At 54.9% G+C, this 24,384-nt stretch overlaps 2 protein-coding genes across 2 annotated transcripts; both read right to left on the bottom strand.

The window, feature by feature from the left end:
• Positions 1 to 1,269: 1,269 nt before the first annotated feature.
• LOC136020115 (tubulin tyrosine ligase 3-like) lies at positions 1,270 to 4,624 on the bottom strand. Its single transcript, XM_065690838.1, has 10 exons — positions 4,577 to 4,624; positions 4,173 to 4,487; positions 3,934 to 4,062; positions 3,725 to 3,839; positions 3,544 to 3,622; positions 3,187 to 3,384; positions 2,957 to 3,105; positions 2,626 to 2,872; positions 2,112 to 2,547; positions 1,270 to 1,785 (listed from the first exon to the last, which is right to left on the bottom strand). The coding sequence occupies exons 1-10, from the start codon at positions 4,622 to 4,624 to the stop codon at positions 1,270 to 1,272; spliced, it is 2,232 nt and encodes a 743-aa protein (XP_065546910.1).
• Positions 4,625 to 12,721: 8,097 nt separating this feature from the next.
• LOC136020110 (tubulin tyrosine ligase 3-like) lies at positions 12,722 to 16,046 on the bottom strand. Its single transcript, XM_065690837.1, has 10 exons — positions 15,999 to 16,046; positions 15,595 to 15,909; positions 15,382 to 15,510; positions 15,173 to 15,287; positions 15,031 to 15,074; positions 14,639 to 14,862; positions 14,409 to 14,557; positions 14,078 to 14,324; positions 13,564 to 13,999; positions 12,722 to 13,237 (listed from the first exon to the last, which is right to left on the bottom strand). Exons 1-10 carry the CDS (start codon positions 16,044 to 16,046, stop codon positions 12,722 to 12,724), a joined length of 2,223 nt encoding a protein of 740 aa, XP_065546909.1.
• Positions 16,047 to 24,384: the final 8,338 nt, after the last annotated feature.

The following is a 24,384-nucleotide window of genomic DNA, read 5'->3' as shown; positions in this document are numbered from 1 at the left end:
CCCGGCATCTTTCAGCCTCTCGACCGGCCCCCGCCGCTCAGCCCCTGCAGCACGGAGCGCCGCGTGCAGCCCCGCCCGCAGGGCACCCGCCCCTCTCCGCGCCGGGCTCTGCGCTGCAGCCTCCCTCCGCTCGGCTCGGCTCTCTCTGGTGCCTGCGCTGCCCCCGCCGCGGCAGCCAGAGCAGCGCTCCCGGGCCGGGCCCGGCTCACGCGGCGACTGCTCCCCGCTGCCCTCGCCTCGCCGCGCCCTGCGTGCCGCCGTGTTGGCCGCGCTCGCTGGGGCGGGCTGTGAAGCCGGGCCGGCGCTGCCGCCGCTGAGCCCTGCTCGCGTGAGCTGAGCCGCAGGCTCCCGGGCAGGGCCTGTCGAGGGCTCGAGGCTTCCTCGGGGGCTCTCGCCGCTCGGAATTGAGGCTCCTGGACGCTGAGCTTCCCCCCGTGCCGGAGCTGAAGGCGTCCTCTGTGGAGGACATGAGGGATCGGCCTCCTCCCGTTCCTGAGCCTCGGGTTCCTCAGGAGTTCTTCCCTGTGATGCGGGCCCTGGTGCTGACAGACAGATTCATCTTGCTGATTTTCTTGCCTTGCTTCTGTTGCTGCAGCCACCCCCGACGGGCATTTGACCACCATCCCCGAGTCAGTATAGAAATAAAGTGCTGTCCACTTTCCTCGTTCAGCAGTGTTCCAGGCCAGCCGGATGGCTTTCACCTCTGTAAAGTGGCTCGACTCACCCCCTGGCTGGTGGGATGTGTGTTCCTGTGTGATGGCGGGTTGTGCTGAGGTAGGGGAAGGAGCTGCCGTCGTGTTGTCGCACTTAGGGTGGGCAGGATGCTGTTCCCCTCTTCATGGCCTTACCGCAGCGTTTCTGCCTGCTCCCGGGGCTGCTTCATGTCCCCTGCCTGCTACATGGCTCCGCAGCCCAGTACATGCAGGCAGGGTTGTTAGTGGGACTGCGGCTGCTTGAGCGGGTGCCCTGGTCAGGAGAGTAGCCCCGAGCTTGCTCAGAGTGGCCTGAACCCACTGGAGCAGGGGTTTTGGCTGGGGTGGTGCCTGGGGGGCAGAGCTGGAGAAGCGCAAGCGCAGTTGGGTCAGAGCAGTCGCCTTGACCTGTGCTTCCCCAGCCCTTGGGAGCTGAGTGGTTCTGCCCCACTTGGGCATCACAGGAGGCCTGGGCTCTGTAGGGGGATTGGTGACAATAGGACACATGGTGACCATAAATGGTTTATGCTCCCCAGGAGGCTTGGGCTGTACTGGGGGCTTGGTGACCCTAAGTGGCTTAGGTACCACCGGAGGCCTGGGCACCACTGGAGGCTTGATCTCTTTCCAGGGGCTTGGTAACTGTAGGACGCTTGATGATCGTGAGTGGCTTAGGCACCACTGGAGGCTTTGGCACCACAGTAGGCCTGCTGTCCATAAGTGGGTTGGAGAGCACTGGAGGCCTGGGCAGCGCAGGTAACCTGGTGTCTGTTAGTTGTTTGGAGATTGCTGGAGGCCTGAGCACTGCAGGACGCTTGGGCTCTATAAGTGGCTTTGTGACCATGGGATGCTTCTGCATAAGTGGTTTGGCCACCCGAGGAGGCCTGGGTACCACGGGTGGCTTGGGCATCACAGGTGATCTGGTGTTCATAAATGGTCTGGAGCCCACTGGAGGCTTGGGCATCACCGGGCGGACAAGAGGCAGCATGGTGGGGAGTTTGTCCTGGGGCTGTTGTTTTTGCAGCTGGGGCTTCATTAGCGAGTAGCCTTCCACCACCAGATTCAGTCCCAGGGAGGGAGGCACAGGCACAATTGGCTGCAGGAGACATTGAAACAACTGGGTTGGAAAAGAGCTTAAGATCATCAAGTCCAACTGTTCCCCAGCAGTGCCAAGGCCCCCACTAACTCATGCTATTAGGGGCCTCGTCTGCACAGATTCTGAACTCCTCCACGGACGGTGACCCCCTTCTTCCCTGGGCAGCCTTTTCCGATGCTTTACCACCCCTTTGCGGGAAGTAATTGTTCCTAATCCCCAGCCTAAACCTCCCCTGGTGTAGCTTGAGGATGGGTTTTTTTTCCTTGTTGTATTGCTTGTTCCTTGGGAGCAGAGAGCAGCCTAGCCCACAGCCCCTCCAGACCCACCTCTTTGTAGATGAGTTCAAAGGCTCCGGTGGAGCAGCCGGGGTTCTCCCTGCGGTCCAGGACCACGCGCAGTATGTCACGCTGGACGGCGGCGCAGAGCCGTCGGGTCACTGCTGAGCAGGGCGCCATGGTGGGACTGACGTTGATCTCTAGCAGCCAGGGCTGGCAATCCTCCCCGAACATGAAATCGGCCCCGTAGAGCTCGAAGCTGCCCTTGCGGTCCCTCACCAGCTCCCGGCCGCTGTGCAGGGCAGCCACCACCGCCTCCTTCATGCCTGGCACAATCACGTTCTCCCAGGCCTCCCTGCGCCCCACTTGCTGCAGGTGAAGCTGGAACTGGTGGCTGGACCATATCAAGTCACGGGGCAGATTGGGGTGACGGCCTCCAGCCTTCCTCCACTGCTTCTGGATGGACACATTGCAGAGGTGCCGGGAGCTGGTGTGGGGAGAGCAGAGATGGGTCAGCAGGGTGCTGGGGTGTGGGGTGTGCGGTGCCGGGGCGGGGGACACTCACGCGTGTAGGTGGTGCAGGGAGAAGGGCTGGGAGCAGAAGCGCACATAGCTGTCCCGGTAGAACCATAAGGTCAGCGGGTTCCAGTCTGTCACCAGGAGCCATTGCCGCAGGTCAATCTTGGTGCCAAAGATGAGCAGCGGCCGCTCCACGTACTTCTGTACTACCCATCGTCCGGGCTGCACTGAGGGCGCTGCGTGTTTCCCAGGCAGCTTCAGCATCTCCTCCAGCCGGGCCGAGCAGGTGATGCCTGTGAGCGGGGACACACGGTGCCGGTGAGGCCCCTCCTCACCAGGAAGCCTGTGCCCAAGCCCCATTTTCCCCTTGCCTTCACCTCTACCACGGGACATAGCTCCGGGCTTGATTATCCACAGATTGTGAATGCCCTCCATGTGGAGCTGGGGCAGCCGCCCCTGCAGCTTCTGCAGCAGGGCCCTGCACTGTTCCTGCTGCCAGACGCTGGGCTCCAGCCTCGCCTGCTCGCTGCAGGGTGGTGACACGGGGGGCTCAGCTCCAGCGCTGCCGTGCTGCGCGCCCCCCCAACCCATCCCACCCCACACGCACTTCACCACACGGTAGTACTCGTGCAGGAAGTGGTCCCAGTCGGCGTCTGTGACATGGAGCACTGGGGAGTCACTTTCAATGTCTCTGTGCTCCAGCCTGTCCAGCTGCATCCTGCAGACCTGCAGCGCTTTCTCCAGCAGCTCAGGGGGCGATGGGGATGCTGGACCTGCTGGGAGTGGCATGGACTGAGGGGCATGGCTGCTGGCTCCCCGTGGGATGCGTGGCTTTGGGTGCATCAGGGCCCCAAGCCACAGCCCCGAACAGAGGCCAGCCCACAGCCATGGGCCTGAGCCTGAGCTCCTCACCATCCCCACCAGGCCCATCTCCACACACTCACCTGCCCCCTTGCCAGGTGACTCTGTCACCCCTAGCACGATCCCAGGCTTCTCCGCAGCCAGTTTGAGCAGGCTGTGAGCTGCTGTCAGGTGGAAATCCTCTGCAAAGGATTTGAGTTGTCCTCACCCCGTCCTGCCCAGGACATGGAGGGGGGGGACATGAGATATGGCAGGGGGGCAGAAGGGCAACAGCCCCAGCTCACCGATGAAGGCTTGACGTTCATCCTCATCCCCAAGCCGGTAGCACCTTGGGAAGAAGGTGGTGGGATCCGCTTGGTAGAATGAGGGCAGGTTTTGGAGGTTAACACACAGCCCCTCCTGTGTAGATGGACAAGGGTGGCAGTCAGTGCTGGACCCACCGCCACCCCTGTTCATCCCCAGCACTGCATCCTCGGCGTCTCCACACTCTCACCTTGGTGGTGAAGGCTCTGGTGCCGGTGAAGTGGTTGACCATTTGATGGTCCTGTAGCTGCCAGTAGCGTACAGCACTGCACCGGCTTGTCCAGATGAAGGTCGGCATGTGGTCTCGCACCATGGCGGACTACGGGAGGGACAGAGGGGACTGAAGTGAGCTGTGGAGTCCGCATACCACCCTCACCGCCCAGCCCGGGCTGTGCCCTGTGGTGTCCAGCCCTGGCCCTCTCCACTAACCATGATGTCGTGGATGCCATCAGGGTCCTCAGCATACCACTGGACCTCCTCCTGCTCTTCCTCCTCCTCCAAGATCTTGACCCAGCACTGAGTCCAGCAGGATGCCGACCCTGGCTCTGGATGGAGCGCTGCCTCCCACTGCTCCTCACCCCCACCATCCTCCACCTTCTCCTCCACCACCTTTTTGGTGTCCTGCTGCGCTGAGCGGCTGCCCACCTTGATGGTGGTGGAGAACTTCTTCTCCACCCAGCCTCGTGCCCGCAGCAGCTTGCGCATCACAGGATAGGGGCCCTGCACTGAGAAGATCTTCTTCTCCTGGGGAGGGACATGAGCGCTCAGCCATAAACGCAACAGACGCACGTTCGTGGCGTGTTGTGGGGGGTGTGTGTGTAATCGCGTCCCACCTTGATAGCCTCGTTCACATGCTCTCTGGCCCTCTTCAGCAGCTCCATGTTGACTGAGGGCCGCTGCTTGGTGCTGGCAGGAGCTGCTAAGGACAAGCCAGGCTGAGCTGCTGGCCCCGTGTCCCCAGTCCCGTGGCAGGGACAGCAGGACAAGGGGTGAAGGCACCCACCTCTCTGCTGCTGCATGCCTGAGCCGGGGCTACCCCGCGCAGCGTGCACCTCGTCAGAGAAGTTTGTGCCGGAATTCCGGCTACTCTGCACCCCGAGGGGTGCTTCACAGGGCCCAAAGGCCTCACTTGAACTGTTGATGAGATTCTCAGTAACACCAGGAACGTCTCCTAGTCTGGCAGTCGCCCCCCCCAGCCAGGCTGAGGGAGTCTGTATGCCAAAGAGAGATTGACTCCTTCCAGCAAAAGCCTGGGGGCGAAGGGAGCTGCGTGTGAGTTTTCATCCCCCAGGCACAAGCGCATCCCGTCGTGGGGACCCAGGTGAGGCCCAGCGCATGAACTCCCCAGCCCCTGCACCAGCCCCGGCCTCCGCACTGGCTTCACTGCCCCGAAGGGGGACAAGCAGCAGCCCCCCCGTGTTAGGTGTCACCCCCACCCTCCCAGTCCCGTTTCTCGAACCCTTTCACATGGAGGCTCATCCCAACCCTCAACCCCTTTCGTGCCCCACATCCCGAGGCTCCCTGCAAGCCCTTCGGTGCCCCCCAGCCCCGTTCAACCCCGTTTATCCCCGTTTTTCAGGCCACCCCTCCCGCTCCTCCCACCACAGGTCCTGCACCCACCGCCGGGACCGCCCTCTCTGTTGGCGGTTGCCGCAGCGCGGCACGAGGAGCCGGGCGAGGCGTCCAACGGCCCGGCGCGCTCCGCGTCCCCGCCCACGGGCCCCGGGCGCTCCGTGGGCCCCGGGGCGCTGCAAGGCGAGAGAAGAGAGGCGGCTGTGGGCCCGGTGTGCCCCGGCGCCCTGGGGCTGCGTCCCCAGTGGCTGCTGCCGCCCCCCTCAGCGTGCTCTCGGCGTCTCAAACCCAGCCCTTCCCCTGCACGGTTGGCACAAGCACCCGGGGGCGTCCTCCCGCCCTGTGCCAAGGGGGTCTTGGGCACGATGGTGGGACTGGGGGCTCTGGGCACAAAGGGCACGCTGCCTTGAGGCCCACAGCCCGCTCCCAAGATCCCAGCATGAGGGATCCGCCTTCTCCCATTCCAGAGCCTCAGGCTCTCGAGGAATTCCTCCTCCACCATGTTCATCTTGCTGATTTTCTTGTGGATCTCCGTGAAGTGGATGACAAAGTCCACCAGCTTGTGCTTGTTACACATGAACACAGCACAGCATCCACTCCTTATTCGATACCCTTCACATCATGATCAGATTCCGCATTTTTCAATATATAAGAGAGTTCATCGGCTGTTTTCCCCCCACATTAAATTAAATCCCCCTGACATACACAGTGGACTTCTCCATCTTCCCGCATTACCCACCAAGTTTATCTGGGTCCCTGAGCAAAAGCAATCCCACAAGTGGGTTTGCCTTTACCTGAAGCAGGAATAACCCAGACTGTCTTCCCCAGCAAGTTCTTTATGTGCACCACAGGAACTTTATCCCCCTCTACAGTACAAGAAAGTTCTGATTGGGCTGGGCCAGCCCTGTTGGCACATCTGGTGCTGACCAACCCGGTGGCTTTTGGTAAACGTGTATTCCGATGTTTGAAAGTCCCACCACCCATTGCTCTCAGCGTAGTTTTTAACAGCCCATTGTACCATTTGACTTAACCAGAGGCTGGTGCATGTAGGGGTTGTGATATACTCACTCAATGCCATGCTCTTTGGCCCAAGTGTCTGTCAGGTAGTTCCGGAAGTGAGTCCTATTGTCTGAGTCGGCTCATTCTTGAGTGCCGTGACACCACAAAAGCTGTTTCTGAAGGCCCAGGGTAGTGTTCCGGGCAGTGGCGTGGGGCACAGCATAGGTTTCCAGCCATCCGGCGGTTGCTTCCACCATGGTAAGCACATGGCGCTTGCGTTGGCAGGTCCGTGGGTGTGTGATACAGTCATCCTGCCAGGCCTTCTCGTATGTGAACTTCATTTATTCTTTTCCATACCAAAGAGGCTTTAAGCACTTGGCTTGCTGTAGCACGTTTCACACTCATGGGGCGGTAGTGTTCATTGTTAAATACGCCCCTTGATCACAAGCTCATCTATATGTTGCATCGCTGGAGGCCTCAGCACCGCAGTAGGCTTGAGCACCATGGGAGGCTTGGTGTCTGTAAGTCGGCTGGAGACGACTTGAGGCCTGGGCACTCCAAGTAACCTGGTGTCCATAAGTGGTTTGGAGACCACTGGAGGCCTGGGCACGGCAGGCTTGGGCTCTCTAGGTGGCATGGTGACTCTCGGAAGCCTGGTGACCATAAGTGGCTTAAGCACCACTGGAGGCCTCGACACCACAGTAGGCTTGGTGACCATAAGTGCTTTGGCCACCACTGGAGGTTTGGGCACCGCAGTAGTCTTGAGCACGATGGGAGGCTTGGTGTCCGTAAGTGGGTTGGAGACCACTTGAGGCCTGGGCACCGCAGGTGCCTTGGTGTCTGTAAGTGCTTTAGAGACCACTGGAGTCCTGGGCACCGCAGGACGCTTGGTCTCTATTGGGTGCGTGGTGACTCTAGGACACTTGGCAACCATAAGTGGTTTACCTATCACTGGAGGCCTCGGCACCACAGTAGGCTTGGTGTCCCTAAGTGATTTGGAGACCACTGGAGGCCTGGGCAATGCAGGAGACCTGGGCAATGCAGGAGGCCTGGGCTCCATAGGGGCCATGGTGACTCTAGGACACTTGGTAGCCATAAGCTGTTTAGGCACAACTGGAGGCCTCAGCACCACAGTAGGCTAGGTGTCCATAAGTGTTTTGGCCACCACTGGAGGCCTGGGCACCGCAGCAGTCTTGAGCACGATGGGAGGCTTGGTGTCTATAAGTGGGCTGGGGACCACTGGAGGCCTTGGCACTGCAGGAGGCTTGGGCTCTATAGGTTGCATGGTGACTCTAGGATACTTGTAACCATAAGTGGTTTAGGCACAACTGGAGGCCTCAGCACCACAGTAGGATCGGTGTCCGTAAGTGTTCTGGCCACCACCGGAGGCCTGGGCACTGCACTAGTCCTGAGCACAATGGGCGGCTTGGTGTCTATACGTGGGCTGGAGACCACTGGAGACCTGGGCACCGCAGTACCTTGGTGTCTGTAAGTGGTTTAGAGACTAGTGGAGGCCTGGTCACCGCAGGACGCTTGGTCTCTGTAGGTTCCGTGGTGACTCTGGGACACTTGGTGACCATAAGTGGTTTACATATCACTGGAGGCCTCGGCACCACAGTAGCCTTCCTGTTCGTAAGTGATCTGGAGACCACTGGAGGCCTGGGCACTGCAGGACGATTGGGCTCTATAGGGTGCGTGGTGACTGTAGGACACTTGTTGGCCATATGTGGTTTACGTATAACTGGAGGCCTGGGCACCACGGTAGGCTTCTTGTCCTTGAGTGATTTGGGGACCAATGGAGGTCTGGGCACTGCAGGAGGCTCGGGCTCTATAGGGAGCATGGTGACTCTAGGACTCTGGGTAACCATAAGTGGTTTACGCACCACTGGAGGCCTTGGCACCACATTAGCTTTGGTGTCCATAGGTGGTTTGGCCACCACTGAAATCCTGGGCACCGCAGCAGTCTTGAGCACGATGGGAGGATTGGTGTCTGTAAGTGGGCTGGAGACCACTTGAGGCCTGGGCACCACAGGTACCTTGGTGTCTGTACGTTGTTGAGAGACCACTGGAGGCCTGAGCACTGCAGGAGGCCTGAACTCAATAGGGGGCAAGGTGACTCCGGGACACTTGGTAATCATAAATGGTTTAGGCACAACTGGAGGCCTCAACACCACAGTAGGCTTGGCGTCTATAAGTGTTTTGGCCACCACCGGAGGCCTGGGCACCTCAGTAGTCCCTTTCACGATGGGAGGCTTGGTGTCTGTAAGTGGGTTGGAGACCACTTCAGGCCTGGGCACTGCAGGTAACTTGGTGTCCGTAGAATGGTTTGGAGACCACTGGAGGCCTGCGCACTGCGGGAGGGTTGCGCTCTATGGGTTGCTTGGTGACTCTTGGAATCTTGGTGACCATAAGTGATTTGTCCACAGGTAACTTGGACACAGGTGATTTGTTGTTCATAAGTGACTTGTGCACAGGTGACTTGGGCACCACAGGTGATTTGTTGTTCGTAAGTGGTTTGGCCACCAAAAGTGACTTGGGCACCTGCTGCTGAACAAGAGGCAGGATGGTAGGGTGTTTGTCCTGGGGTTGTTGTTCTTGCAGCTGGGGCTTTTGCTGTCATCCATTAGTCAGTATAAAGTACTGTCCACTTTCCTCGTTCAGCAGTGTTCCAGGCCAGCCGGATGGCTTTCACCTCTGCAAAGTGGCTCGACTCACCCCCTTGGCTGGTGGGATGTTTGTTCCTGTGTGATGGTGGGTTCTGGCTGAGGTAGGGGGAAGGGGTTGCCGTCGTGTTGTCGCACTTAGGGTGGGCAGGATGCTGTTCCCTTCTTCATGGCCTTATCGTCGCAGCTTTTCTGCCTGCTCCTGGGTGCTGCTTCATGTCCCCTGCCTGCTACATGGCTCCGCTGCCCAGTACATGCAGGCAGGGTTGTTAGTGGGACTGCGGCTGCTTGAGCGGGTGCCCTGGTCAGGAGAGTAGCCCCAGTCTTTGTTAGAGCGGCCTAAACCCACTGGAGCAGGGGTTTTGGCTGGGGTGGTGCCTGGGGGGCAGAGCTGGAGAAGTGCAAGCACAGTTGCATCAGAGGAGCTGCCTTGACCTGTGCTTCCCCAGCCTGTGGGAGCTGAGTGGTTCTGCCCCACTTGGACATCACAGGAGGCCTGGGCTCTGTAGGGGGATTGGTGACAATAGGACACATGGTGACCATAAATGGTTTATGCTCCCCAGGAGGCTTGGGCTATACTGGGGGCTTGGTGACCCTAAGTGGCTTAGGTACCATGGGAGGCCTGGGCACCACTGGAGGCTTGGGCACTTACCAAGGACTTGGTGAATGTAGGACAGTTGGTGATTGTGAGTGGCTTAGGCACCACTGGAGGCTTTGGCATCACAGTAGGCCTGCTGTCCATAAGTGGGTTGGGAAGCACTGGAGGCCTGGGCAGCGCAGGTAGCTTGGTGTCCTTAAGTGGTTTGCAGATTGTTGGAGGCCTGGGCACTGAAGGACGCTGGGGTTCCATAAGGGGCTTTGTGACCATGGGATGCTTGTCCATAAGTGGTTTGGCCACCCGAGCAGGCCTTGCTATAACGGGTGGCTTGGGCATCACAGGTGATCTGGTGTTCATAAATGGTCTGGAGCCCACTGGAGGCTTGGGCACCACCAGGGGGACAAGAGGCAGGATGGTGGGGAGTTTTTCCTGGGGTTGTTTTTGCAGTTGGGGCTTCATTAGCGAGTAGCCTTCCACCACCAGATTCAGTCCCAGGGAGGGAGGCACAGGCACGATTGGCTGCAGGAGACATTGAAACAACTGGGTTGGAAAAGAGCTTAAGATCATCAAGTCCAACTGTTCCCCAGCACTGCCAAGGCCACCGCAAACTCATGCTATTAGGGGCCTCGTCTGCACAGATTCTGAACTCCTGTGTATCCCATGGAACCTTACTAAGCAGGCTCCTGAAGAGACTCTCTTGCAGTCCAGGGCAGTGAGCTTGCTGCACGCTCTTCTCACTGTCCTGAGGATCTCGAACTCGACCATCTCACGATCGCTGCAACCAAGGCTGCCCTGGAGCATCACATTTCCAACCAGCCCTTCCCTGTGGGTGAGTACGAGGTCAAGCATGGCACCTCTCCCTGTTGGCTCCTCTACTGCTTGCAGGATGAGGTTGCCTTCCACACAACCGAGGAACCTCCTGTACCGCTTGTGCCGGGCTGTACCGTCCCTCCAACAGATATCAGGGTGGTTGATGTCCACCATGAGGACAAGGGCCTGAGAGCACGAGGCTGTGCCTATTTCCCTACAGAGCACTTTATCCACAGTCCTCGTGATCGGGCGGTCTGTACCCGATCCCCACAGTAATGTCTCCCGTCGCTGTTCTCCCTTTAACCCTGACCCACAAACTCTTTGTTGACTGATCAGCTGTCCCCAGACAGAGTTCCACACTCTCAAAATCGAGTCTCATGATCTGAATACCCAAACCCCTGACTGTGGCACCACCCTTCTAACCATTTAGTAACCTGGCAAATCCCCTTAGCCTTTTCAGGGTCCTCCCCTTTATCCTGGGGAATTGATGAAAAGATTTCCTGAGCTCCAGAGCCCCTGACCACCTCTCCCAGGGCTCTGTAGTCTTTCTTAACGTTCTCTGGGCTACTGCTGTCTGTATCACTAGCACCCACATGGATCACTAGAAGTGGGTAATAGTCAGTCAGTGGGGCTTACTAGAGCAGGCAGCCTCTCTGCAACACGTCTGATCCGCGCCCCGGTAGGCAACACACCTCCCTTGAGACTGGGTCAGGCTGACACATGGGTGCCTCTGTGCCCTTCAGAGGCCCCCACTACTACTACCGTCCGCTTTTTCCTGGCAGCACCAGCAGCCATCTTCTTGTTCATGGTGCAGGTGTGTTTCGTCATTAGCCCCCTGCAGGACTGCAGAGCGGGTCTGGGTGGGTACATCAGATTTGGGAGGAAGCCCCTTGCTTTTAACTCTCCTCCTCCTCCTCCTCCTCCTTTTTGCGCTGCTTTCTTCTGTTGCTGTTTCCCAGCTTCCCGGGTTAACGGCCTCCTTCTTTCCTCCATGAGCCGCAGTGGACGCTTGAGGCCCCTGCGCAGTCTGGGCCTGGAGCAAGCAGCCCCGCTTCCTGCCGCCTTCCCCGGCATCTTTCAGCCTCTCGACCGGCCCCCGCCGCTCAGCCCCTGCAGCACGGAGCGCCGCGTGCAGCCCCGCCCGCAGGGCACCCGGCCCTCTCCGCGCCGGGCTCTGCGCTGCAGCCTCCCTCCGCTCGGCTCGGCTCTCTCTGGTGCCTGCGCTGCCCCCGCCGCGGCAGCCAGAGCAGCGCTCCCGGGCCGGGCCCGGCTCACGCGGCGACTGCTCCCCGCTGCCCTCGCCTCGCCGCGCCCTGCGTGCCGCCGTGTTGGCCGCGCTCGCTGGGGCGGGCTGTGAAGCCGGGCCGGCGCTGCCGCCGCTGAGCCCTGCTCGCGTGAGCTGAGCCGCAGGCTCCCGGGCAGGGCCTGTCGAGGGCTCGAGGCTTCCTCGGGGGCTCTCGCCGCTCGGAATTGAGGCTCCTGGACGCTGAGCTTCCCCCCGTGCCGGAGCTGAAGGCGTCCTCTGTGGAGGACATGAGGGATCGGCCTCCTCCCGTTCCTGAGCCTCGGGTTCCTCAGGAGTTCTTCCCTGTGATGCGGGCCCTGGTGCTGACAGACAGATTCATCTTGCTGATTTTCTTGCCTTGCTTCTGTTGCTGCAGCCACCCCCGACGGGCATTTGACCACCATCCCCGAGTCAGTATAGAAATAAAGTGCTGTCCACTTTCCTCGTTCAGCAGTGTTCCAGGCCAGCCGGATGGCTTTCACCTCTGTAAAGTGGCTCGACTCACCCCCTGGCTGGTGGGATGTGTGTTCCTGTGTGATGGCGGGTTGTGGATGAGGTAGGGGAAGGAGCTGCCGTCGTGTTGTCGCACTTAGGGTGGGCAGGATGCTGTTCCCCTCTTCATGGCCTTACCGCAGCGTTTCTGCCTGCTCCCGGGGCTGCTTCATGTCCCCTGCCTGCTACATGGCTCCGCAGCCCAGTACATGCAGGCAGGGTTGTTAGTGGGACTGCGGCTGCTTGAGCGGGTGCCCTGGTCAGGAGAGTAGCCCCGAGCTTGCTCAGAGTGGCCTGAACCCACTGGAGCAGGGGTTTTGGCTGTGGTGGTGCCTGGGGGGCAGAGCTGGAGAAGCGCAAGCGCAGTTGGGTCAGAGCAGTCGCCTTGACCTGTGCTTCCCCAGCCCTTGGGAGCTGAGTGGTTCTGCCCCACTTGGGCATCACAGGAGGCCTGGGCTCTGTAGGGGGATTGGTGACAATAGGACACATGGTGACCATAAATGGTTTATGCTCCCCAGGAGGCTTGGGCTGTACTGGGGGCTTGGTGACCCTAAGTGGCTTAGGTACCACCGGAGGCCTGGGCACCACTGGAGGCTTGATCTCTTTCCAGGGGCTTGGTAACTGTAGGACGCTTGATGATCGTGAGTGGCTTAGGCACCACTGGAGGCTTTGGCACCACAGTAGGCCTGCTGTCCATAAGTGGGTTGGAGAGCACTGGAGGCCTGGGCAGCGCAGGTAACCTGGTGTCTGTTAGTTGTTTGGAGATTGCTGGAGGCCTGAGCACTGCAGGACGCTTGGGCTCTATAAGTGGCTTTGTGACCATGGGATGCTTCTGCATAAGTGGTTTGGCCACCCGAGGAGGCCTGGGTACCACGGGTGGCTTGGGCATCACAGGTGATCTGGTGTTCATAAATGGTCTGGAGCCCACTGGAGGCTTGGGCATCACCGGGCGGACAAGAGGCAGCATGGTGGGGAGTTTGTCCTGGGGCTGTTGTTTTTGCAGCTGGGGCTTCATTAGCGAGTAGCCTTCCACCACCAGATTCAGTCCCAGGGAGGGAGGCACGGGCACGATTGGCTGCAGGAGACATTGAAACAACTGGGTTGGAAAAGAGCTTAAGATCATCAAGTCCAACTGTTCCCCAGCAGTGCCAAGGCCCCCACTAACTCATGCTATTAGGGGCCTCGTCTGCACAGATTCTGAACTCCTCCACGGACGGTGACCCCCTTCTTCCCTGGGCAGCCTTTTCCGATGCTTTACTACCCCTTTGCGGGAAGTAATTGTTCCTAATCCCCAGCCTAAACCTCCCCTGGTGTAGCTTGAGGATGGCTTTTTTTTCCTTGTTGTATTGCTTGTTCCTTGGGAGCAGAGAGCAGCCTAGCCCACAGCCCCTCCAGACCCACCTCTTTGTAGATGAGTTCAAAGGCTCCGGTGGAGCAGCCGGGGTTCTCCCTGCGGTCCAGGACCACGCGCAGTATGTCACGCTGGACGGCGGCGCAGAGCCGTCGGGTCACTGCTGAGCAGGGGGCCATGGTGGGACTGACGTTGATCTCTAGCAGCCAGGGCTGGCAATCCTCCCCGAACATGAAATCGGCCCCGTAGAGCTCGAAGCTGCCCTTGCGGTCCCTCACCAGCTCCCGGCCGCTGTGCAGGGCAGCCACCACCGCCTCCTTCATGCCTGGCACAATCACGTTCTCCCAGGCCTCCCTGCGCCCCACTTGCTGCAGGTGAAGCTGGAACTGGTGGCTGGACCATATCAAGTCACGGGGCAGATTGGGGTGACGGCCTCCAGCCTTCCTCCACTGCTTCTGGATGGACACATTGCAGAGGTGCCGGGAGCTGGTGTGGGGAGAGCAGAGATGGGTCAGCAGGGTGCTGGGGTGTGGGGTGTGCGGTGCCGGGGCGGGGGACACTCACGCGTGTAGGTGGTGGAGGGAGAAGGGCTGGGAGCAGAAGCGCACATAGCTGTCCCGGTAGAACCATAAGGTCAGCGGGTTCCAGTCTGTCACCAGGAGCCATTGCCGCAGGTCAATCTTGGTGCCAAAGATGAGCAGCGGCCGCTCCACGTATTTCTGTACTACCCATCGTCCGGGCTGCACTGAGGGCGCTGCGTGTTTCCCAGGCAGCTTCAGCATCTCCTCCAGCCGGGCCGAGCAGGTGATGCCTGTGAGCGGGGACACACGGTGCCGGTGAGGCCCCTCCTCACCAGGAAGCCTGTGCCCAAGCCCCATTTTCCCCTTGCCTTCACCTCTACCACGGGACATAGCTCCGGGCTTGATTATCCACAGATTGTGAATGCCCTCCATGTGGAGCTGGGGCAGCCGCCCCTGCAGCTTCTGCAGCAGGGCCCTGCACTGTTCCTGCTGCCGGACGCTGGGCTCCAGCCTCGCCTGCTCGCTGCAGGGTGGTGACACGGGGGGCTCAGCACCCGCGCTGCCGTGCTGCGCGCCCCCCCAACCCATCCCGCCCCACACGCACTTCACCACACGGTAGTACTCGTGCAGGAAGTGGTCCCAGTCGGCGTCTGTGACATGGAGCACTGGGGAGTCACTTTCAATGTCTCTGTGCTCCAGCCTGTCCAGCTGCATCCTGCAGACCTGCAGCGCTTTCTCCAGCAGCTCAGGGGGTGATGGGGATGCTGGACCTGCTGGGAGTGGCATGGACTGAGGGGTATGGTGGCCGGCTCCCCGTGGGATGCGTGGCTTTGGGTGCATCAGGGCCCCAAGCCACAGCCCCGAACAGAGGCCAGCCCACAGCCATGGGCCTGAGCCTGAGCTCCTCACTATCCCCACCAGGCCCATCTCCACACACTCACTTGCCCCCTTGCCAGGTGCCTCCGTCACCCCTGGCACAATCCCAGGCTTCTCCACAGCCAGTTTGAGCAGGCTGTGAGCTGCTGTCAGGTGGAAATCCTCTGCAAAGGATTTGAGTTGTCCTCACCCCGTCCTGCCCAGGACATGGGGGGGACATGAGATATGGCAGGGGGGCAGAAGGGCAACAGCCCCAGCTCACCGATGAAGGATTGACGTTCATCCTCATCCCCAAGCCGGTAGCACCTTGGGAAGAAGGTGGTGGGATCCGCTTGGTAGAATGAGGGCAGGTTTTGGAGGTTAACACACAGCCCCTCCTGTGTAGATGGACAAGGGTGGCAGTCAGTGCTGGACCCACCGCCACCCCTGTTCATCCCCAGCACTGCATCCTCGGCGTCTCCACACTCTCACCTTGGTGGTGAAGGCTCTGGTGCCGGTGAAGTGGTTTACCATTTGGTGGTCCTGTAGCTGCCAGTAGCGTACAGCACTGCACCGGCTCGTCCAGATGAAGGTCGGCATGTGGTCTCGCACCATGGCGGACTACGGGAGGGACAGAGGGGACTGAAGTGAGCTGTGGAGTCCGCATACCACCCTCACCGCCCAGCCCTGGCCCTCTCCACTAACCATGATGTCGTGGATGCCATCAGGGTCCTCAGCATACCACTGGACCTCCTCCTGCTCTTCCTCCTCCTCCAAGATCTTGACCCAGCACTGAGTCCAGCAGGATGCCGACCCTGGCTCTGGATGGAGCGCTGCCTCCCACTGCTCCTCACCACCACCATCCTCCACCTTCTCCTCCACCACCTTTTTGGTGTCCTGCTGCGCTGAGCGGCTGCCCACCTTGATGGTGGTGGAGAACTTCTTCTCCACCCAGCCTCGTGCCCGCAGCAGCTTGCGCATCACAGGGTAGGGGCCCTGCACTGAGAAGATCTTCTTCTCCTGGGGAGGGACATGAGCGCTCAGCCATAAACGCAACAGACGCACGTTCGTGGCGTGTTGTGGGGGGTGTGTGTGTAATCGCGTCCCACCTTGATAGCCTCGTTCACATGCTCTCTGGCCCTCTTCAGCAGCTCCATGTTGACTGAGGGCCGCTGCTTGGTGCTGGCAGGAGCTGCTAAGGACAAGCCAGGCTGAGCTGCTGGCCCCGTGTCCCCAGTCCCGTGGCAGGGACAGCAGGACAAGGGGTGAAGGCACCCACCTCTCTGCTGCTGCATGCCTGAGCCGGGGCTACCCCGCGCAGCGTGCACCTCGTCAGAGAAGTTTGTGCCGGAATTCCGGCTACTCTGCACCCCGAGGGGTGCTTCACAGGGCCCAAAGGCCTCACTTGAACTGTTGATGAGATTCTCAGTAACACCAGGAACGTCTCCTAGTCTGGCAGTCGCCCCCCCCAGCCAGGCTGAGGGAGTCTGTATGCCAAAGAGAGATTGACTCCTTCCAGCAAAAGCCTGGGGGCGAAGGGAGCTGCGTGTGAGTTTTCATCCCCCAGGCACAAGCGCATCCCGTCGTGGGGACCCAGGTGAGGCCCAGCGCATGAACTCCCCAACCCCTGCACCAGCCCCGGCCTCCGCACTGGCTTCACTGCCCCGAAGGGGGACAAGCAGCAGCCCCCCCGTGTTAGGTGTCACCCCCACCCTCCCAGTCCCGTTTCTCGAACCCTTTCACATGGAGGCTCATCCCAACCCTCAACCCCTTTCGTGCCCCACATCCCGAGGCTCCCTGCAAGCCCTTCGGTGCCCCCCAGCCCCGTTCAACCCCGTTTATCCCCGTTTTTCAGGCCACCCCTCCCGCTCCTCCCACCACAGGTCCTGCACCCACCGTCGGGACCGCCCTCTCTGTTGGCGGTTGCCGCAGCGCGGCACGAGGAGCCGGGCGAGGCGTCCAACGGCCCGGCGCGCTCCGCGTCCCCGCCCACGGGCCCCGGGCGCTCCGTGGGCCCCGGGGCGCTGCAAGGCGAGAGAAGAGAGGCGGCTGTGGGCCCGGTGTGCCCTGGCGCCCTGGGGCTGCGTCCCCAGTGGCTGCTGCCGCCCCCCTCAGCGTGCTCTCGGCGTCTCAAACCCAGCCCTTCCCCTGCACGGTTGGCACAAGCACCCGGGGGCGTCCTCCCGCCCTGTGCCAAGGGGGTCTTGGGCACGATGGTGGGACTGGGGGCTCTGGGCACAAAGGGCACGCTGCCTTGAGGCCCACAGCCCGCTCCCAAGATCCCAGCATGAGGGATCCGCCTTCTCCCATTCCAGAGCCTCAGGCTCTCGAGGAATTCCTCCTCCACCATGTTCATCTTGCTGATTTTCTTGTGGATCTCCGTGAAGTGGATGACAAAGTCCACCAGCTTGTGCTTGTTACACATGAACACAGCACAGCATCCACTCCTTATTCGATACCCTTCACATCATGATCAGATTCCGCATGTTTTAAATATATTGTAGCTTTTGTGTCATATAGATAGATGCGCACACACAAAGAGATAGCATTTCTTAGTTCATGGACCAGTCTTTTAAAATTTGATGAATTCGTTCAGTTCGTTATGTGAGGCTCAATCCCTTTTAACAGTCTCTCTGGGCTGGAGAGATGGTGTTTACTGTGGGGTTACTGCCTGCAGATGATACCGCTGAAATCATCTGTTCGCTGCTGAGCTCTTCCGGTTTCCTCAAAGGTCATTCTTTGTTGGGGTTCTGGTTGGAGGGAAGTCAGGGTCAGTCAGTGGTGGCCTGAGGACAGTTCTGCTGCTGCTGCTGGCTTTTCCATGACTTTATTCTCTGCTGGTAATCATGACGGCACCTATCTGTTGTTCAAGCTACTTGGCTTCCATACCTTCTTGTTCGTGACCGTCAGCCCCATTTTCCCAGGATCAGAGCAACCAGGTGACGATGTGCTCCCTGGAAAACGGCTGAATTCTTTTGCGTGTTCCATAGCTCGGTTGATGTCCGGGATCAAGAACTTAATTTCTTCCTCTCCGTCTGATTTCTGTAGCAATAACTCTTGTTTAGATACTGTCCCTTGTAGTGTGTGCGTTGTGTCTTCATCTTTCTTCATTGCACAGGTTGCTCTGTGTGGCTTTTTTTTTGTTTTCCCCTTGCTTATAGCGGCAACCGATGTTGGTCCTTTGGTGCAGCTGCAGTGTCTATCGCTGTGGTTGGAGTGGCTGCAGTGTCTTTCATTGTGGTTGGAGTAATGATCAGAGTAAGCATGACTTAGCAACAACTAAAAACATTGGTGTGTTATCAGCACTGTTCCGAGATTAAGCCAAAAACACAGCACTGCAATAGCTAGGAAGAAGGAGAGAAATAGCTTTTACAGCTGAACCCATGACACTTGGCCATTTCGCTTGTGTTGTACCTTACACCAAATGAGGCCTCACTGGACTAAAAGTAACCCTGTGGAGAGAGAAGCTGCTCCTTAGATTGCTTTCTTTTAATTTCCTGATATATAGCTTGCTGCAGGTGAAGTAGGTGTATGTCAGTGGCTGCAGCCTCATCTTACAAACCTCCCTGGTGAGAGATGGTTGTTTAGTGCCCTTCATGGAAGATTTTAGGGAAGTGTCTCATTTGAACCTTTCATACTCTGGACCTTGATGCTAGGGACTGAAATTCCTTGTAAGAAGATGATGGATGTGGGTGAAAGTAGGAAAAAAGTGTTTGGTTTGGTCAGAGTGAAAGAGAAATATGGAAGATGGGAAGAATGAAGACCATGAAGAGTTTCACATAGACAATGCAGAGTCTAGTTTCTTGGAGACTATTGAAGAATAAACTTATGAAACATTTAAGGCATGCTTCTCACTAACTACATTCACAAGTAGATTTTCCTTCTTCCCATTAAAGCCTAGCGCTACAACTCTCTGACAGCTTGCATTACATTCAGCAGGACTACGTAGTATTACATCATGCTATGCTGGGGTTATATTCCACTGCCTGGTGCTAACAGGACGTGACATTACATGAGTGAGCTAATGTAGCTAAAGTATCTATGATTGTGTGGGCTATCACACAATCTGAATTGAAGTCAGGAAGGTGAAAGGAAAATAAAGCAAAGCAAAAATACTCTGTTCTTTAGAAAGTGCACTAATTTTGCAAGCGATAGAATTCAAAGTCGACATTGCTGAATTATTAGCAGAGGTTTCAGCAATTTTTGGGGGGAGGAGGGAACTCATCACAATCTGTTTCTGGCTTTTCAAGGTTTATTATTTTAGAGTATTTGCTAACAACTTACAGAGTGTTCTTAAACATTCAGTTTATTTGTTGTTTTTGGCAATTAGTTTCTGAAGGCATATGTTGTAATTTCTGCATCTTGGTTGGCTAAAAATGAACAGCAAACAAGGGATTAAGTTATTTTTGCTAATTGCAGGCTTCCTCTTAAGGAAATACTCATGACGTGTGGTAGTTTAACAATAAAAGGCCCTCAGAAAGAATTTGCTGATGTTGTTGTCAAAAATGTATCGAAATCATATGTTAATTCCAACAGCTTTGGGGGAGACAACAGTGCTATGGGCTCTTTAGAGCAACCATCTGTTAACTCCTGCTCTGTGAGCAAAGCCTTCCCATGCCATTAGTCACAGAACTCTAGACACAGCCAGCCCTGAGTGTCGGGAGCTCTCTCCCAGTCTCGATGTTAGTTTGCATCTTTTTGTTTTCTACCAAGTCTTGCCCTAGATTAGCCACATCTGGTAAGTGAAGATACTCATTTGATGTTTGGGTCCAGGCTGTAGGTCCACTTGATTCAGAACAGAGAAATAAATTCAAATATCCCCTTAGCTGAACAGTATGTAGTTCTGCGTTATATCCCTCTGCCAGATTAAGGAATATTTCTTTATATCAAGTAAATAAAAAATGCCGTTAAAAGGCAGAGATGTATTTTTGGTGGGGTAGTGTAAATGTCGTATCTTAGTTGAGTGGAGTTATAATCTGAAGCAGTCTTTTAAATATGGAAAACTGGCTTTTGGTTACTTTGGGGTGGTTAAATCTTTCTGATTTGACCATAGACTCTGTACTGAACATGGGAAATCTTTCTTACTTAAGGGCTTGTCTAAACTAATACATCTCCAAGAAATTCTGAATCAGAGTCTTCTATTAAGAAGCCCACCGTCCTTCTATATTAAAAATAAACTCCCTAGAACTCCCTTTAATCTGAATTTTTATTGCTTTTTAAGTTCTACTGCATTCTGCCAACCAGGCAGTGTTATTTGAGAGCACCTCTAATTTCAGACATCTTTCTCCGTGTTTGTTAGCTTATTCCTGATAAAAAGCCCAGGGAAGAGCAACAAAGTAGTTACAAGCCTAAATAAATGTAATTACAGAGAAAAATTAAGATTTTGCACTGTGTGTCTGAGTAAAGAATGATTAGGTAGTGGCAAACAGTGAAGAAGGTCTAGAAGTACCTACAAAATAGGAGTTTTAGGGATGGAAGAATTATTTACAGGTAGAAAGTATAAGGGAGAATAATGCAGTGAAACAAAGGAAGACTTGTCTCGAGTGTCAGCCAAACTTCTGACAGAGAGATGTATTGTGTTATGATATGGTCTCCCTGGGCAAGTGGCAGTAGTTCAGTGTCTGGCACATTTGAAGCTAGACCAGATAAGACACTGAAAAATTAATAATAAGGAACAATCATACAGTGACAGGAAGATGAACTGGAAGACCCAAGTGGTTGCTACCAATCTCAAGATCCCATGCTATCATTCCCCATATGCAGAGCTCAGGAAAAGAGATGTCTTTTCTGTATTCATGCAAAGTTAAGAGTTTTGACTGTGCCATCTGTAGTAATCATGTCTTGGCTGAGATGAAAGGAGAGGTGAGAATTCCAGTAAGCATAATTCGGTTGTCATACTATTTAAAAAGAACTCGGTTATTTTCCTTAAATATATTTTAAAAATTCTGTATAAAAAAAACCCCAAAACCAAAACAAAAAAAGAAAAAAAGAAGAAAGTTTAAAATGAAAGATTCCTGCACCTCTGGTTGTCTCTTAGAACTGAAATAGATATGCTGTGAGAAGAAACTAAAAACCAAACTGCATTGTGTCTGATGGATAGTGCAGCCAGAGCCGGGGGGTGTGTCATCTGTCTGAAGCTCAACAGAACTTACATTTATAAAGTAGCAGCAACAACCACCGCAAAATTCTAAGTAACAACTGGATTCCCCACCAAATATCAGAAACTTTAAAAAATGGAAAACTTGTTTTAGGAAAGAAATTAGAGCTGAGCTAGAAAACTCCAGAAGTGTGTGTTACATCCTGTGAACACTGAGGTGCTTTTGGGAAGGAAACACATGATTTATCAGGAGAAAAAAGAAATAATATTTCTGTTGTTTTTCAAGTCAATTAGTGCTGTGGTGATGGTGCTGAGCATTAACCTCATCAGAGCAGGAGTGTCTCATCCCCAGCTCTGAGGAGGAGGTCTGAGGTCCAGAGCTGGGAGTATGAAATACTTCAGTGAGAAAATGGAGAACAACAAAGTGTAGTAGCTTGTCAGCCTTCTAGATGTCTGAATAAGTGATTTCTAAGAAACCACTAAGCAAAGCCTTCAGCTTCTGGGTTTTTTTTCCCACCAACCCTGAAATAGGACTTGTTTAGTGGTACGACTTGTGACGTATGAGAAACTCAAATGACTTGTCAAGGGTTGTGTTGAGTTTACAGAATGGGCAGGCTGTAAACCCTGACCCTGAATCCTTCTTTTTGTAGTTGGACTCTGATCTATTGGTTGGGAATTTGCTGAACCTGTAGGTCAGTGGTAAATAGCTTTTAATGCCTGGAGAGCAGTGCAATGTGGCTCACCTGGTAGCTGGAGCACAGTTCTTGCAGGGAACCCTGATTCTTCCCTCCAGGGCTGTTGGAGAGCTGCTGTTAGTGTGGCATTGTACTGGTATGGAGAGCTGCAGGATCTATTGCTCGGTGCTGTGGTCAGGCAGTGGCACGTGGTGCTCTGAGTGTGTCTGTGTCCCTCCTGTGACCTGCAGCTACCCCCTATGCCCCTGCTCCCTGCAGCTCCTCTCCACTGCCCTGCTCCACATCCCTTCATGCCTCCTTGAGCATCTGCCCTGCCCTCTCTAACTCTTTCTGATACCTGATAAAATCTACAGAAGACATTAAAGCTCCTACTGAAGAGCTTTATGATTCCTTTTCCTGCCCGACAACAGCTCAGTGGCTGTGGTCCCCAGCAGGTCAGTCCCACCTTCAGGATTGTTAAAATGGACCAGGATGTGCTTTTCCCATCCAGAACAGAGTTCATGTTTTCTTGCTTGAAGAGAGCATCACCAGCTTCCTTCAAGCTAGGTAAGGACTGAGATGGTTTGATGGAGCTCAGATTTAAAGTCAGGGGCTTGCTGGTCCCTGTCTGCTTCCATGCCGATTAGAGAAGGCTGCCCCTCTCATGGCTGATGCATAATTTCAGGCAAGGGCATTTGAATCAGCATAGTATTTCATTGAATGTAAATGCTCTGGCTTAACCTTATTTTAACCTTTGCATGACTGTAGAAGGCTGTTGGTTTGAAGTGATCCCAGGGGGGTGTTAAAACTGTCCATGTGGGAGAGTTCATTTTATAAATATAAACTATGAAGACAGTTTGCTCAGAAACTGCATAAATTATTTAGCAATAAATGGTACTTGTGATTTCAGGAGAGTGCTGCAGATTGATAAGCTGATTTTGGAAAGGTCAGCAGCTGTGACTTAATTGCTCAAGGGCCACCACTGATGTCTCCTGTCCCCAGTGCTGCAGCACCACGAGCTGGCAGGGAGCACCCTGCATGAGTGGGGCTGGTGAGTGGCAGGAGCAGCATCTTGCAGGAGCAGCATCTTTCAGGAGCAGAAGTGCTGATGCTGTTAGAAGTGATGCTAGGTTCAGTTTTCAGACCTGGTCACCCAACAGCCCTCAAGTTGTCATCTGAATCTAAAAGACTCTCAAACAGCTCTTGTGCAGGTCCTGTGGAGCACAAGTCCGGGCTGTAACTAGAACTTCTTTGTAAACTCTCTGTGCCTTTTCTTTCTTTCCCTTCCTATTTTACCTTGTCCCCTTGTATTGCCTGAGTTGATGCTATTGTCCTGATTTAGTCCCAGACTAGTAATTTCCCACCTGCTCATGTCTCATTGGCCTTTTATGTTTGGACTAAAAATGTCAATTATGGACACAGTTATTTGCATTGATGAAGTTTCTTGCGTGGCTCTCTAAATCTCCCATGTGTGCAGTTCTAATTCAGTTTGCATTTGAGCTGCACATTTCCCAGGACTCTGTCCGGTGACACTAGTTTGAGAGTGATTGAGCTCCATTTTTCCAGAGTTGTGAAGGCTTATCTACAGACAGGTACATCTGTCTCCAGGTTATGCTGTCAGTTTTGTGAGATGATCATTAGGAAGTGATAGGCAATTTTGGAAGCTGTACAACTTAGTAATTTTGGAAGCTGTGACTTGGCTGTTTCCATATCGCTGACTTGCAAGTTTGGGTTTTGCTGAGTGGTATGGTTTGATTTTGCTAAGTTATGACCTACAAAATTAGTTGTACTGTCACAACTTGCTGAGAGCTGGAGATACTTGAGATGGTTGAGTTTCTGAAAGATCATGATAGTTTTTCTGTTTAAGCCCTTAAACTTGCTTTCCAAAGAGTCCTCAGCTTAATTGTTAACAAAAAAATACATGGAACCACATATTCTTTCTTTTAAATAGGTAAATGTCTTAAGCTTTCTAAGGAGAGTAGCTCTCCCTGGAGATATCTCTGTCCTCATCTGCTAATGGGAAAGGAAATACCTGCAATGATTTCAAGGGATGCTGGATTTGGCTTCATAGCAGCTTCTGTATTTTATATATATTTAGTCTGACCTGTTTTTTGTAAGTAGCTACATAAATACCAGACCATTTACCATTCACACTGAATGGTAATACTCAGGCCTTCTGAAATGCCATAGGTACTGCAAGCAGACCTTTAACATTGCTTCAGAGTTTTCTTGGAAAAGATGTGTTTTAAGAGCACAGGTGAATGGGGAGCATCCAGGGCTAAAGAGCACTGAAGTGCGCAAATGGTCCTGATGTCAGCCAAATGAGCTGGATCATCCAATTATTTTCAATTACAATTCTGATCCTTTCCTTAATGTTTTCCTATGCTGATATCTCTGTTAGTAATGCAGCCAACTCTGGCTTTATGATCCCCCTTGTTGCAACGTGCTGTGCTTAATTACTTCGCCTCTGTAACAAACAGACATTCTGAACAATTAGACAATAATATGGAAGCAGGAAAAGAAAATAGCTCAATAGACTTTTATTTTAATTATGCTGATAGTGCACCCCATGGTTTTGAATCAATGCTGGAATAATGTTCTTTTGATAGTCTTCAATAACTTTAAACGAGATCTAATAAATTTGTATTTTTATGTGAAGTTTAGAAGGAAAAATCCCTTGTTATTGATTTTGTTTTCAGTTGAAATTCACAACTCCCATGATTT

Source organism: Lathamus discolor, chromosome 10 (assembly GCF_037157495.1).
Source record: "Lathamus discolor isolate bLatDis1 chromosome 10, bLatDis1.hap1, whole genome shotgun sequence".
In the NCBI taxonomy this organism is placed as follows: Eukaryota; Metazoa; Chordata; class Aves; order Psittaciformes; family Psittacidae; genus Lathamus; species Lathamus discolor.
The sequence above is the reverse complement of the archived record's forward strand: the minus strand, read 5'-3'. Positions and strand labels throughout refer to the sequence as shown.